At 53.5% G+C, this 15,416-nt stretch overlaps 1 protein-coding gene across 6 annotated transcripts in view; it reads right to left on the bottom strand.

Moving 5' to 3' along the window:
- MYO18B (myosin XVIIIB) overlaps positions 1–15,416 on the bottom strand; it is a 228,925-nt gene that overhangs the window by 65,671 nt on the left and 147,838 nt on the right. For all 6 annotated transcript variants that reach the window (XR_008703644.1, XM_055550888.1, XM_055550887.1 and 3 more), the window contains 4 exons: positions 5,897–6,010; positions 4,647–4,763; positions 3,803–3,886; positions 1,835–1,972 (listed from right to left, as the gene is read on the bottom strand). Coding sequence is in view for 5 of the 6 variants with exons in the window: in XM_055550888.1 (XP_055406863.1) it covers positions 1,835–1,972; positions 3,803–3,886; positions 4,647–4,763; positions 5,897–6,010 (453 nt within the window). In the remaining variant the exon portion in view is untranslated. The remainder of the gene's footprint in view (positions 1–1,834; positions 1,973–3,802; positions 3,887–4,646; positions 4,764–5,896; positions 6,011–15,416) is intronic.

Raw genomic sequence — 15,416 nt, 5'->3', positions numbered from 1 at the left:
ATTCAGAGCAGCTTTCCTAGAGACCAGATGCCCAACAGAAGGTCAGGAGAAAATGTTTCAGAGCGAGAAGAGTAGCCTTCCACTGACCAAACACACGGTCACCCTGTGGGTGAGCCAGCTGGCCACAGGGAGATGAGAACGTGAGACCAGAGCAGAGCAAAGGTCAGGAGTTAGGCTTCTCTTATCCCTGATGCTACCTGCTTTATCTTTAATGACTCGACCTTTCCGGGGGCCATCTTCTCATTCTCTCCCACCTGCCCCAGGCGCTGTGATGAACATCAAGTGGAGCAGCTGATGTAGAAGGTTCTGGCAGTGGTGATGGCCTCTGTAAACATTCCATGCCATTGGTGTACAGAGCTAACAGTGAAGACAGTCAGTGAATCCCACCGCTGCCCATCCAAGTCCTGGAAACATCCCTGACTCCCTAGCCTGAAAAGACTTCCACCCTCTAAACCTCACAGACCTCTCTCCTTATAATGGGTGTTTCAGTTCAGTTCAGTCACTCAGTCATGTCCAACTCTTTGCAACCCCATGAATCGCAGCATGCCAGGCCTCCCTGTCCATCACCAACTCCTGGAGTTCACTCAGACTCACGTCCATCAAGTCAGTGATACCATCCAGCCATCTCATCCTCTGTCATCCCCTTCTCCTCCTGCCCCCAATCCTCCCAGCATCAGAGTTTTTTCCAGTGAGTCAACTCTTCGCAAGAGGTGGCCAAAGTACTGGAGTTTCAGCTTTAGCATCATTCCTTCCAAAGAACACCCAGGACCGATCTCCTTTAGAATGGACGGGTTGGATCTCCCTACAGTCCAAGGGACTCTCAAGAGTCTCCTCCAACACCACAGTTCAAAAGCATCCATTCTTCAGCGCTCAGCTTTCTTCACAGTCCAACTCTCACATCCATACATGACTACTGGAAAAACCATAGCCTTGACTACAGGGAGCTTTGTTGGCAAAGTAATGTCTCTGCTTTTGAATATGCTATCTAGGTTGGTCATAACTTTCCTTCCAAGGAGTAACTGTCTTTTAATTTCATGGCTGCAATCACCATCTGCAGTGATTTTGGAGCCCAAAAAAATAAAGTCTGATACTGTTTCTACTGTTTCCCCATCTATTTCCCATGAAGTGATGGGACTAGATGCCATGATAGTTTTCCGAATGTTGAGCTTTTAGCCAACTTTTCACTCTCCTTTATCACTTTCATCAAGAGGCTTTTTAGTTCCTCTTCACTTTCTGCCATAAGAATGGTATCATCTGCATATCTGAGGTTATTGATTTCTCCTGGCAATCTTGATTCCTGCTTATACTTCCAGCCCAGCATTTCTCATGATGTACTCTGTACCCACATCTCCTACAAAGCTCTGTGCTTCTGGGAAGCAGCATCTGTCTTTCATGCTCCTGAAACAAAGCCTGACACTAGCTACAAAAGAAGTGTCCCATGCCTGTGTGGATGAGTGGGGGGTGAAGATGGGCAGAAGTGGATCAATGGATAAAAAGATGGACAGAGGGATCAAGGTCTAAAGGGGAGAAAAGCATAGAGGAAGCGAAGAAAAAAGAAAAAGGAAGAACAAATGGAAGGGAGAAGATGGATGGACCAACGCGGGTGGATGGAGATGGGGATGGAGGAGGTGGACAGGCCGAGTGGATGAGCAGCTAGTGGGCCGGGGAGACTGAAGGAAGGAGGGAGGGAGGGAACTCAGATGGGAGGTGGGTGAGTGATACAGATACAGACAGAGGCATACGGGAGGACAGACGGAGGGTGGGGGAAGGGTGGAGCTGGCACAAAGGCCTGCACAGCTCTAGGTCTGGGCAACATTGACACGCCAACTGGTACCTCAAATCTCTTGATCTGCACTTTCTGGAACTCTGTCTTGTTCTCCAGGTCGCAGATGACTGCCTCCTGCCTGCTGACGATGGCCCGGTCCACGGTGGACTGTTCCAGGTACTCGATGCGCATCTGGGCCACCTGCAGCTGGGGACGCACCCAAGACGGCTACTGACCACGCGGTGGCCTGAGTCCTGGATCCTGGGCCCCGGCCAGACCCAGCTCCGGAGCCATCCACACCGCTCCTTCTCAGCTCAGGTGCGCACACACCAACTGCCAGACCCGGGCTGAGGACTCGGCCCCGGACCCCACCCCTCCCCGTGCCTTCAGCTCTCACTCGGGCCTTTAGCCAGTGCTGCTCTCACCTCCGGCTCTTGCCCTGGGGTCTGAGGGCAGCAAAGCTTTTGCATCAAGGACACTACTGAGATTAGGTTTGGGAGCCAAGCACCTCTCCTGGAGTCCAAAGCTGGCTCCCCAGTCTAGCTGGCTGAGTCTGGGAAGGTCTGTGTGCTTCCCTGAGCCTGTTTACTCACTCTCATGTGTGAAGACTGAAGGAGACTGATGCCTGGCGCATAGTAAGCACCAGCACATGGCCATTCCTGCTATTATTTGGTTCTGACTGTGGTCATTCTGTGCCCACAGGTACTGCTGGAAACCAGGTCACTCTGATAGCTGCTCTAAGTGGGCACATGCGTGAGTTCTAAGAGAGCTTTGAGAATTTCATGGATGGTAGCAACTCACTACGTAATGAGGGGAATTTAGGCAACTTAGGAGAAATCAGGACTTCAAAGGAAGTTTCACAGAGGATGGTGATCCTGTCTTGCACTGACGAGCCCTGTTCCTTGAAGCCACTTCTCAGGGGGAGAAATCCTGCTCTGAATGTCTGATAGGCCTCACTGCGTGTGGCATCTACGGGTGTGAACAAGCATGGGCAGTAGTATGTGTGTCTGTGTGTGTGTGTATGTCTATGGATGTGAACAAGCATGGGCAGTAGTGTGTGTGTGTGTCTATGGATGTGAACAAGCAGGGGCAGTGTGTGTGTGTGTCTACGGGTGTGAAAAGCATGAGCAGTAGTGTGTGTGTGTGTGTGTCTACGGGTGTGAACAAGCATGGGCAGTAGTGTGTGTGTGTCTATGGGTGTGAACAAGCATGGGCAGCAGTGTGTGTGTGTGTCTATGGGTGTGAACAAGCATGGGCAGCAGTGTGTGTGTGTGTCTATGGGTGTGAACAAGCATGGGCAGCAGTGTGTGTGTGTCTATGGGCGTGAACAAGCATGGGCAGCAGTGTGTGTGTCTACAGGTGTGAACAAGCATAGGCAGTAGTATGTGTGTGTGTCTACGGATGTGAACAAGCATGGGCAGTGGTGTGTGTGTGTGTGTCTACAGGTGTGAACAAGCATGGGCAGCAGTGTGTGTCTATGGGTGTGAACAAGCATGGGCAGCAGGTGTGTGTGTTTGTCTACGGGTGTGAAAAGCATGGGCAGTAGTGTGTGTGTGTGTGTGTCTACGGGTGTGAACAAGCATGGGCAGTAGTGTGTGTGTGTGTCTACAGGTGTGAACAAGCATGGGCAGCAGTGTGTGTGTGTGTCTATGGGTGTGAACAAGCATGGGCAGCAGTGTGTGTGTGTCTATGGGTGTGAACAAGCATGGGCAGCAGTGTGTGTGTCTACGGGTGTGAACAAGCATGGGCAGTAGTGTGTGTGTCTACAGGTGTGAACAAGCATAGGCAGTAGTATGTGTGTGTGTCTACGGATGTGAACAAGCATGGGCAGCGGTGTGTGTGTCTACAGGTGTGAACAAGCATGGGCAGCAGTGTGTGTGTGTCTACGGGTGTGAACAAGCATGGGCAGCGGTGTGTGTGTGTCTCTGGGACTGTCCTCAATTCATCTGCCATGTGGCTGAAGCTGAGTGAACAATGAGTGAATGAACAGCAGTTTGCATGGCCCTCCCCCACTACACGGCGGCTGTGAGCACATACTTGTTCTTGAAGCTTGTTCTTCTCCTTCCTGGCTTCCTCCAGCTGCAGCTGCAGTTCCTGGATCTGCCCAATGTCAGCAGCAGACTGGTGAGATGAAAAGTGTCACCTGAGACCATAGGCTCTGCTGGAAGTCCCTTGTTCTCCCACCACAGATATGTGCACACCACAGAGTGTCTATGACAACAGCTAGTTCTAAAGGGCCCCTCACATCCCCCCAGTATCTCAGCGAGAGCAGTTCATTCCCACGCCATAGCCCATAGCTTCGGTCAACTGTCCAGCACCTTATCATACACCCTTGAGAGCCCAGATGGAATGAGATGGCTGCGGCACTAGGGCCAGAATTCAGAGGGAAGAGTACAATGTGAGGTCAGGTAACTGGGGTTCTAAACGTGGATTCCAGTCATAGCAAGCCACAGAACCTCTCTGCACCTCAGGGTCCCCATATGTAAAACTGGCTGATGGTCTCTGCTGAGACCCTCTACATAGGGTCTGTCTGAAGACTAAATGAGGCAATGGAGAGTCCTTAAGAAAGAGTTGAGCCAAATGGCTGAATGTGACTATCCCCAGAGAGGATTCCAGAGGGGAGGAGGGCTCCTTGTTTTCTATTTTCCACAGGTATTTATTCTTTTATAGTATTTATAATGGGTGTACTAATTTACTGCTTTTGTAAATCAACAAATAAATGTCCATCTTGAACAAAAGTAGGTTTGAGTTTTGATCCCTATTTACCTTTGTGGTTTATCCTCAAAGGTCCTGAGACCAGAGAGTGGCCTGACTGAGTTGCCTGCTCACTGTCCCCGCCCATACACCCAAGGCCGCCAAGCCTTCTGCCCAAGGCCACTACCTGAGCAATGAGGTCCTTGTGCTTCTGCATGAGATCGTTCAGATCGTCCTGGTCCTCATCAATGCGCTTCAGGAGGTCCGCCCTCTCAAACTGCAGCCGGTACAGCTGCTCGTCCACCTGGCAGAGCAGGACGAGGGCAGGTGAGGTAGGAGGGGGCGGGAGAGGGTCTGCTGGGGGGAGGGGTTGATGAGCAGCAGGGAGGCTTGCCCGTGGGTGTGTCAGGTGAGTGAATATCTACCTGAAAGGGAGGCCACAGCTGTGTCAACGCCTCCTGTGGGTATGTCACGCGTGTGTGCACACTAGGCAGGCATGCGGCTGGCTGTATGAATGCAGCATGTGTACGTGAATGGATTTGTAAGCCCACCCAGGAATCTACTCATATACAATTTAAGTGTGCATGATGCATACGTGTGAGTAATCTCAGTAACTACGGCTAAACTTAGATGCTTATTTTACCTACAAGGGTCTTTATTTGGAGGTGCGTCTGTGACCTCGTAGGTGAGTGTGTACATTCATCCCTGTACACGTGTGTGTGTGTCAATGTTTATGGGCAGGTTCCCCTGGATCTAGCACCAACCAAACCTGGGACAAAAGGGCCAGATATAAGCTTTTGCCCATAAATCTCTAGCTCCACCTAAACTTAATGGTTTTACATGTTGTGTACAAATTTAAGCCGACCCTGTACACCCAGAGAGGGCACATAGAAACCACACCCAATCTTCACCAGCATAATAGATCTGTGATCTATGTTCATTTGTCCCTGTTCAGCGCTGAGCTCCCAGATGGCTGGGGTCCTTTTAGGAGTAAGTCCAAACGGGCTCCGCCTGGAAGTCTGGACCTGAAGAAGTAGCCTGGCAAAAGTTACCACGTGCCCTCCTGGGGTGGTGAGCGCACAGTGGGTCTACCACAGGTGCCTGGGGGTGGCTGGCATGGTGTGGGCTCACAACAGATAGCTGCGCTCCCACTTCCGGTTCCGGTGCTGAGCGAACGACAGGCTCGGACTGGAAGCGTCCCCCAGGGCTGAGCACCCTGGGTTCACAGGGGGCGCCTTGCCTCCCTTCACACAGCTGACCCTCACACGCACCCCGATGGCTGGATCACACTCAGCTCGGAGAAAGCTGCCAGTGCTCTCCAAGTGCCGAGCACTCAGTGGGTCTATGAGGGACGTCTGGACCTCCTCGTTCAGTACAGGGCGTGCCCCGGCCCCTCCCCTGTGCCCGCGGCGGCCCCGCCCCCGGAGGCACAGGTACCAGGCTCTTGCTGCGGGTCATGCTCTCCAGCTCGCTGTGCATGTTCTCCAGGTCTGCCGTCAGCACCTTCTGGGTCTTCAAGGCATCTTCACACTTGGCTTCACTCTGCTCCAGCTGGACCCGGCAAGAGGGGGAGAGGCGAGGGGAGAGGTCTCATTAAGTGGCCCCCTTGATCGGCCCTCCCCGCCGGCCTGGCCCCGCCCCTTCCAGGAAGGGGAGTGCGGGCAACCCTTCCATCTTCAGGGCTCTTCATCAACCCACGGAGCGGGCAGCAGAGCTGTCTGAGGTAGAGGCGGCCGGGTTCCAAGCCCACTCAACACTGAGGAAGCCCTGCCCCACAAACTAAGGCCAGGCCACCCCCGATTTAGCGCCAGGGGCAAGCCCCCACCCATTCAGCGTATTGGCTGCCACCCACTCAGCACTTGGCACACACAGCACACTCATGGTGGCCCCTGCCCTCCTACAGGGCAGACAGGAAGGGACAGGTAATGACAGCCCCTCTGAAGGTACAAGGAAGAGGAGGGCATGAGGACCCTGGAACACAGGATGGGGGCCGGGAAGGCTTCCTAGAGGAGCTGCTCATAGTTCATTCAGTGGGGACTTGCCAAGCAGATGTTTTTAATCAGAATTGTGAACCCCCTTTTAAATGGTATGCAAAATATTCTATGTGTGAGCACCTCCTGGTACATGACTTCACTAGATTCCTGAAGGTTAAGAGCCACTGACTTCAAGTTTCTCTTTCCCGACCTTTCTTTTCTCTTCCTTCTGTCCACTTGCACACAGCAGGCCCCCTATGCTAGCACAGTGGGGCCAAGGGAGTGGGTACAAGGACCTTTGTGGCCCCAGAGGACAAACATTTCCCACTGGAGAAACCACATTCGTGCATAAACCCTAAGTCTGTTCTGCGATTGAGCATCCCCCCCTTCTAGGGTTTCTGAACCCTAGAATCTCTGAGCAGAAAACTGCCTTATAAATCACTGAAGGCAAGCGCTTAAGGCTCAGAGAGGGCTGGAGCCTTGTTTGGAGTCACACAGCTGCAAGGAGCAAAGACACCACCTGAATCGTCCCGACCAGCTTGCTTTCTCAACTGCCAGGCCACAGTCCTCCAAAATAGTAAATGACATTAAGGTTGGTGCCGACAGACAGGGGGGGAAAAAGCAAGCTAGACTTCTACTGAAATGTCATGCACACAATCAGCTCCCTGAGGCCACCCAGCGAAGAGGCCCCATTGATCACTGTAAGGAAAATGGGGGGCCAGGGCAGAGGACGCCCCAAGGACAGCTGGCCAAGGGGGTCTCTGTGGGGAAAGGCCGCCTGGGACCACGCTCATCTTCCTCAGCACATCGGGAGCTCGGCCCCACGTTAGTGTCACAATAACGACACGAGCTGGGGAGCAGGCGGGCTGCCTTCGTTCCAGTACCGCCTGGCAGTCCTGGGCAGACCTGGGAGGTGTGTGCTGCTGATACCCCCAGCGCACAGCCGGGAAACCAAGGCCCCAGCCTCCTCCCGCAGCTTCCTGGCCCGGTGCCTCTAATCCCAGCCCCACGCCCTGCCAGCAGCCACAGTTCCCCAAAGCTCCATCCTCAAGGCTGTAAGGAAAGTGTGTTTCTGCAGCAGGGCCCCGTGCTGGGCTGGGTGGGGAGGGCTCGGTGGTCCATTTCCCTCAGCAACTGGGAGGGACTGAGACACACTGAGAAAAATGATGTGGAGCAGGGGAGGTAATTGGCGATGTTAGAGCATAATCGACAGAGGAAATGAGAAGTCAGGCGTGGGCTCATCTCCCCCGCAGGTGACTCGGGGGCCTCTGGGAAGGCAAGGCAGGGGGTGGTGGGGTGGAGGGCTCCTCTGCAGGCTGGCAGGGCAAAGCCAGTCCTCGATTCAGGCACAAGTCAGAGGCCTTGTTAAGGAGAGGCACTTAATGCAACTAACACCTAAAAGATGCAAAGGAAATAGCCAGGTGGAGCTTTCAGTGGGAAGGTTCCCTGAATGGAGGCAACAGGAAGTGCAAAGGTCCTGAGGCAGGATCAGCAAGGAGCCTGGTGCTGCAGAACAGAAAGGCAGCTAGTATGGCTGGTCATACCAACAAAAGTCCGTCTAGTCAAAGCTATGTCATGTATGGATGTGAGAGTTGGACTATAAAGAAAGCTGAGCGCCGAAGAATTGATGCTTTTGAACTGTGGTGTTGGAGAAGACCCTCGAGAGTCCCTTGGACTGCAAGGAGATCCAACCAGTCCATCCTAAAGGAGATCAGTCCTGGGTGTTCATTGGAAGGACTGATGCTGAAGCTGAAACTCCCAATACTTTGGCCACATGATGCGAAGAACCGACTCACTGGAAAAGACCCTGATTCTGGGAAAGACTGAAGGCAGGAGGGGACGACAGAGGATGAGATGGTTGGATGGCATCATCAACGCGATGGACATGAGTTTGAGTAAACTTTGGGAGTTGGTGATGGACAGGGAAGCCTGGCATGCTGCAGTCCATGATGTCGTAAGGTCAGACACGACTAAGCAACTGAACTGAACTGATAACTGGTCAGCCTCACAGAGAGGGCCAGGAGGCGGCGATGCTGAGGAAGTGGGTGGGAGTCACGGCAGTGAGCCAGCGTGCCAAGCTCAGGTTTGTTTCAGTCTGCAAGAAAACCACACTCTCTAAGGAGGGCGGCGTGATCTCCCTCTGGCTGCCATGGGAGGATGCACTTTTATGGACAAAATTAGCAACAGGGCAGCCAGAGAGGATGCTGCTGTGGTCCTTCAGGAAGAGGTTGGTGGAGTGCTTCAGTCAGAGAGGAAGTGGGGAGAAATGGAAGGGTCTACACAGGGCGGTGTACAAGGAACAAAGAAACAGGCAGGCAGGAGCAGATGGGCCAGCACGGGAGATGATGTCAGATAACTAGCAGTGGAAGGAGGTGTCCGGTAGGGGCCCTGCCAGGCCGAGTCGCTCGGCCCAGGGCCAGGAGGCAAGGGAGAGTTCAAGTGGAGCCCACAGACGACGCAGTTCCCATCTGCTGAGCCCCGCCTTTGGCTGAAGGAGGGTTTCATCAACATGATGCCGCTGGTCCTCAGAACCCCCACAGAGGAAAGGCTGTATTTTCTGTCCCCTGGTGCTCAGCGATAAAGAATCCACCTGCCAACGCAGGAGACACAGGTTTGATCCCTGGGTAGGGAAGATATCCTGGGGAAGGAAACGGCAACCCACTCCAGTATTCTTGCCTGGAGAATCCCATGGACAGAGGAGCCTGGCAGGCTACAGTCCACGGGGTCGCAAAGAGTCGGACACGACTTATCCACTGAGCATGCACACATATCTGACATGCTCCTTCCTTTCCCCAGGCTCCCGGGAGCAAGCCGGGCAAGAGACAGCTCATCCCTCCCCAGGCAGAGAGGGGCAGAGGTGGCATGCAGGCAGCACATGGGGCTGCAGGCGTCGGTTTCAGCTCCTGTCGGGCTGGAGAGAGGATTATCTTGCTCCTGATGATTCAGGAATCAATGGCCACACCTGCTACTGTTGCTTGGGGACCATGTCCGGTACATGGCCTCTATCTGCCTGACTTCTCAACAGCCCCACGAGGTCCCTAGGAGAAAAGGTGTCGCTGTGAGGACCAACTGACCTCGGAGGAAACAGAGGTTCATGGAGGTGAAGTGACTCGCTCCCAGGCACACGGCCAGCAGTGGGTAAACCTGGTTGGTCCAACCCCAGAGCCCAAGCCTTTAACCACTGTACTCTGCTGCCCCTCATGGAAAGCCACACTCTGAAAAGAGCAGGATGGATTAAATAAAGAGAGAACTCCAACTGCAGAGAATACAGCCCAGAGGCTTGCTGTGACCACGGAAGCCACTCAGTCCTGTTACCATGACCTGAGCCAGGTGGGGCTGTAGAATGACAGGGAGACAAATCAGGGAGAATTGACAGAACTCGGATTCTGAATCCACTGAGGAAACATCGAGACCAGAGCCTTCCTGGGAGGAAAGAGTTCACCCCAAAGGGAAGCGGCAGGAAACCAAGCCATGCTGGCCCCTCTAAGCGCCAGGTGCACCGTGGGTGGGGTCAGACCTGGAGCGCCCGCCTTTCAGCCAGTCACTGAGCTCACCGCGCCTCAGTTTCCTCATCTATAGCATGGGCCTGGTCACATTCCAGGACCAGTGCAGAATAAATCAGTGAAAACCCGAGCATGCTTAGCACGGCGCCTGGCGCTGAGACAATGCCAAAACAGAAATGGCAGAGATTGCCGTTGTCTCTTTCATCACTGGGCTTCCCTGATAGCTCAGGTGGTAAAGAATCTGCCTGCAATGCGGAAGACCCTGGTTCAACTCCTGGGTTGGTAAGATTCGCTGGAGAAGCGATAGGCCACCCACTCCAGTATTCTCGGCTTCCCTAGTGGCTCAGCCGGTAAAGAAATCTCCTGCAATGCGGGAGACCTGGGTTCAATCCCTGGGTTGGGAAGATCCCTTGGAGAAGGGAAAGGCTACCCATTCCAGTGTTCTGGCCTGGAGAATTCCATGGATTGTATAGTCCATGGGGTCGCAAATAGCTGGACACAACTGAGCAACTTTCACTTTCATCACTCACTAGCCTGAGAAGTGAGGACTTTCCAACCCCATTTTAGAGGTGAAGAGAGTACCAGAGAGGCCAAGCTGTCATGGTCATGGGGCCAGTGAGGCAGGGCCTGGACCACAATCCCAGGGAAGGGTTTTAGGCTTCCTGGCAGACTGGGATGGCTGGAGGGAGGGTGCTGGCCCCAGAGGCAAGCAAGTCAAGCAGGCCCAGGTTTCATCGGGTCTGGACGGGCAACACCGGACATCACCCCAGCTTACAGACTCCCCCGGGGAAGGCCCAGGGATGCTGCTGATGAGCTGTATTAATGCCGAGCTTTAAAAATTTCAATTTATTACACTTTAGGGAGCGGGAAGAAATACAGGGCCATCTCAGGCTGATTTTCCATTATGGATGACGTAGTGGAAGAATAACTCACTGCACGTTATTTCCATATTGAGGCTGTGTAACTGACGTTTTTATGAAGTCGGGAGGAAGTCACGGCAGGGCTGAGATCAGATCCCTCGGGCTTGCAACGTGGCCACCGCTGCTCTGAAGGTGTCTTCCCGGGGGGAGGTCTGGGTGGAGCAGTCAGAGAGCAGAGGCTCCCCTGGAAGGTTGCTGGAGTCCCACCGCCAGCCCCACAGCCATGATGGCAACAAGTGTCCCAGGGGCGGCGGCCAGCACACCCGTCAGCTCCAAGCCACCACACGTCCCCGTGGATAAGCCCTCCCGGGTTCCAGGTAGGACCCCACCATGGTGGGGAGGGCTGGTGGAGAAAAGGCCCCCAGGATTTCCACCCCCTCTAGACCTGGGGTAGGGGCAGGACCCACAGCAGGCTCTCAGTGAAATAACCCATTGATTGATCTTCCAATTGATCTTCCAAAACAACCAACTGATCTTCCTACAAGTTCATGTTTTCTCTCCTTTCAAATCTTGTTTCTTGCAACATCAATACAATAATGTGCAAAGTTCATGGGTACAAAGCACCAAAATGCCTGTAATGGCCAGAAGCTCCTCTCCTCCTCGAGTAGTCCAGTCACCCCATCATCCACTCACTGGATCAGCCACCCGTCCCAGCGCCTGCACAGGGCGGGGCGTCAGTTCCTTCCCAGCCGCTAAGCCAGGAGACCTTGACCAGTGGCCACCGTGTACAGGAATGCCGGGGGCCGGGGCCCCGGCCTGGGCGGGCGCGGCGAGGTCCTGACTCCTGGACAGTGTGGGAGGACCCAGGAGGACCCTGGAGGCCCTGGAAGCCTGAGCTCTCGGGGGCAGGAGGAGGCGAACAGCACCCAGGACAGGAGTGCCACGGCAGCCCAGGGGGCCGCCAAGCACGTGGGGGAGGCGTCTGAGCCCCCGCTCTGGGCCAGGGGTAGCTCCGTGTTCACTCCCTTAACCCTGACAACAACACACTCGGCTCGGGTCAGCCGCCATTCTCACTGCTGTTTCTGGGGAAAATGATGGGTGGGGCGGTGAAGCGACTTAGCTTGGGTCACCCTGGCATTAAGTATCAGGCGGCCTGGACACCAGGCTCCCAGGGGCTGAGACTCCTCCTCCACGTGCTCGGCAGCCCCCAGGCGCCCACAGCGCTTCCATGCTGGATGCGGCTCATCTCCTCTCATGCCCAAGCCGCCGGTTAACTGCCGTCCTCTGTAACAGCGGTCCCCACCACACAGGCTCCGGAAGGGGAATCTGGCGATGTGACTGCACATGCCTACTCTCTTTTCTTTGGATAACAGCACCCCTATCTTCTCTGCAAAGAATGTCCATCCCTCAGATGTCTGTGATGGGGCCGACATCCCTCCCTCGAGCCTAGAGAAGCTCATGACTCAGACTTGCCAGTCAGAGCACCGCCTTCTTTGGCCTCAGCGGTTGGTCGTGGGACAGTAGCAAGACTGACACCAGGATTCTGGCTGTGACTACGGACACAGCTTTTTCTGACACAGGATGTAAGCCTGGAGTGTCCATCCTGCCCCCGAAAAGGAAGAGACGGCCTAAGAATAAAAGCTGACCTCAAGGTGCTGAGCCATGAGACACGTTCTTGATGTCATGACTGGAGCACCTAGATCTAGCCAAGCCTGAAGGCAGTCGTAGCCTCAGAACCTTTCAGATATTTCAGCCCGTCACATCCCTTTTTCTGCTTAATGAACTGTGACCTGTGCATACCGGGTGAGTGAGGGAGTCAGAAGAGCTAATACAGAGTCAGCCACAGAGTAAACCCCTGTGCCCAAAGCTGGATCCAAGGAGCTCCCTCCAAAACCCTTTGACAGCGTAACAGCCATGTATTTCCTACTCTTTGTGTAGACCCCTCCTCGTAGGGGGATAAATACTGACAGTCCCCCTTCCCTATTATTCAGTGGGGAGATGAAGACAGGATGAGATTTTTTTCGACACCAACCACATCAAGACACCACACGGGCCTTGAAGTTTATCACAACTGTAGCCCACCACAGCCATGCAGGGGAGGAATCAGCCTGGGCAGGGAAGTGACTTGCCCAAGGTCAGAGTCAAGTCCGTGAGACTCTCAACCCAAGCTGAAGAAAAAAAACAAAACCCCCGCTGTTTCTGGGCCACCACCAGCCCCCTCTGCACACAGCCTTTCTCTGCTGCTGGGTCTGTCTCAGGCATTCTCTCTCCAACACCCACCCTCTCATTCAGTGGGAGGAGGGTGATTGAGATTCCCAGCACACAGGCATCAACTACAAACCGAAGAATAGCAGTGCTTTCCCGTGCGATGCCATCTGCCTGCTCTAAATACCCGAGGTAAAATGTTTGCTTTGGACTTATTAAGCTACGAGACGAGTTGGCTTGACACACAGAATGAGCTGGGGAAAGAGGGAAAATTCTGATATTTCAGCAGAGTGGTCAGAACCTGGATTTCTGGGTCTGACTGAACAACTCAGAGGATTTAAAAATACCATAGAGCAAATGCCATGGGAAGTGTTCTAAGAAATGGTGGCTTTGGCGGGCTAATCTCAACACACCCTGGCCCGTGGCGTCCCAGAAGAGTTACCCTTTAGTAGGAAGCTTTTCCCTGGAGGCAGTCACCAACATCTCCAACTACAGACAGCCCTGATAGAGAACAAATTTATTAAATGCAAACATACTAAAAATATCAGGCCAGGTCCACCGATGGTCTGTCCAGCACAGGAGCTGGATGACAGCGGCCTCCAGGGAAATTTCCGAAGACCGTATGGTGGTTCCTCTCTGTGTCCTTGATCTCCAATCACTTGGGCATATTCTAAACGTTCTATGACTTTCCGTACATTGTGCTAGAAGACCATCATTTATCGATGCACTGAAATGCTCTCTGAGGATTTACTGTCCAGCACCCTCATCTCAGAGCAGTAACAATCACCGTGACGAGTAGGGCAATAATAGTATCTGCTCTCCGTGGATGCTGACCACATGTCTGTTAATTTGCAACACATACTGACTCTTGTCTTCATTTTACCAATGAGGAAACTGAGGCTCAGAGAGCCTCTGTGATATTCCAGTTAACGTGTCAAGGTCACATAGCTATTAAATGATGACTGGAGCCAGGAAGTGAACCGAAGTCGCTTTTAAACGCACAGCTTTTCCTTGTGAGCCCCGTGTCCTGTGTTTACCACCTGCTGAGTAAAGCAGGTCTCCTTTCACTTGTTTTAAGTCTATTTGAGCGTTTAGGAGCCCTTTCTAATTTTGTTGGAGAAGGAAATGGCAACCCACTCCAGTATTCTTGCCTGGAAAACCCCATGGACAGAGGAGCCTGGTGGACTACAGTACATGGGGTCGCAGAGAGTCGGACACGACTGAGCGACTTCACTTTCACATTTTGTATTACAGGACCAAAGGACGGCATGGGTCCTACATGACTGAACAGACTTCAAGAATTTCCTTCCTGCCTTCCCTCTGGGAACAATGGATTTGTAACACACTCCGAAGAGAGAGAGAAAAAAAATACAAACTTGAAAAAGCAGGATAAAATATTCAAAAAAGGTCCTCCCTGCCTCCATCCATTCATGCCCCCCTTTTGGTGATATTCCAGCTCCCCAGTGCTCCCCTAAATAGCATAGCATCTGAGCACCTCCACATCTGTCTTCCCACTGGACAGGGGCTCTGAAGGGTCTCTAGGCCTTGCGGTAGGGACTCCACACCTATGCACAGAGGGAGCGAGGCTGAGAGACAAGCTCAGTGCATTGCTGAATCGGCCCCAGTCAGCGGGGCTGCCGTCTGCCCCCTGAGCTGCCCACCACCTCGTGTGGCTACAGGAGCCCCAGACGCCCCCCCCCCCCCGAGGCCACCCACTGCCCGGACGTTCATAATGGCTCTAAGCCTAGATAACTTACATGCCCATCAACAGCAAAGGGGCTACATCGTGATGCAGTTAGAAGCCAGCAAGAAGGACCCGATGACCACGCGCAGTGTCATCAGCAAGTCTCACCTGCATCAGTGGGCCAAGGACAGCGCGACGGGGTTGGCGGGGGCTGCGGAATGGGAACAGGCTGAGGGTGGGAAGGCAGGTCAGGAGCCACAGGAGCAGATGAGGAAGCCAGCAATGGCTCTTAAATCAGCATCTGGCTCATCAGCCTGTCCCTTAAACCTGCGGGAACCTTTTGAGAACAAAAGGTCTTAGGGAGAGCCCAGAGGGAGGGCCCTTTTATCTTCCCCAGAATTACTTAGGACTTGAAGCTCTGGCTCTAGGGTGACCAGTTCATCCCTGTCTGCCTGGAACTTTTTTGGTTTTAAGATCAGAAGTCTCGTGTCCCAGGAACACCCTCAGACCCACACAAATCCAAGCGGCTTTGAAATGAAAAACACACAGCTTCCAATTCTAGGGCACCCAGGTGGAGGAAGTTTCTACCATACAACTGGCCCGAACTCTTCCAAAATTCTAGCGTCATAAAATACAAAGACAGAGGCTCTATGGGCAGTGTCACAAGACTGAACACAACTGTGACGTAGTCTAGGCTGGATCCTGAACAGGGAGAAAAATGGCTACAAAGAA

The sequence above is a fragment of the Bubalus kerabau genome, chromosome 16 (assembly GCF_029407905.1).
Source record: "Bubalus kerabau isolate K-KA32 ecotype Philippines breed swamp buffalo chromosome 16, PCC_UOA_SB_1v2, whole genome shotgun sequence".
Lineage (NCBI taxonomy): Eukaryota > Metazoa > Chordata > Mammalia > Artiodactyla > Bovidae > Bubalus > Bubalus kerabau.
Note: the sequence above shows the minus strand (reverse complement) of the source record. Positions and strands in the feature narration are given on the sequence as shown.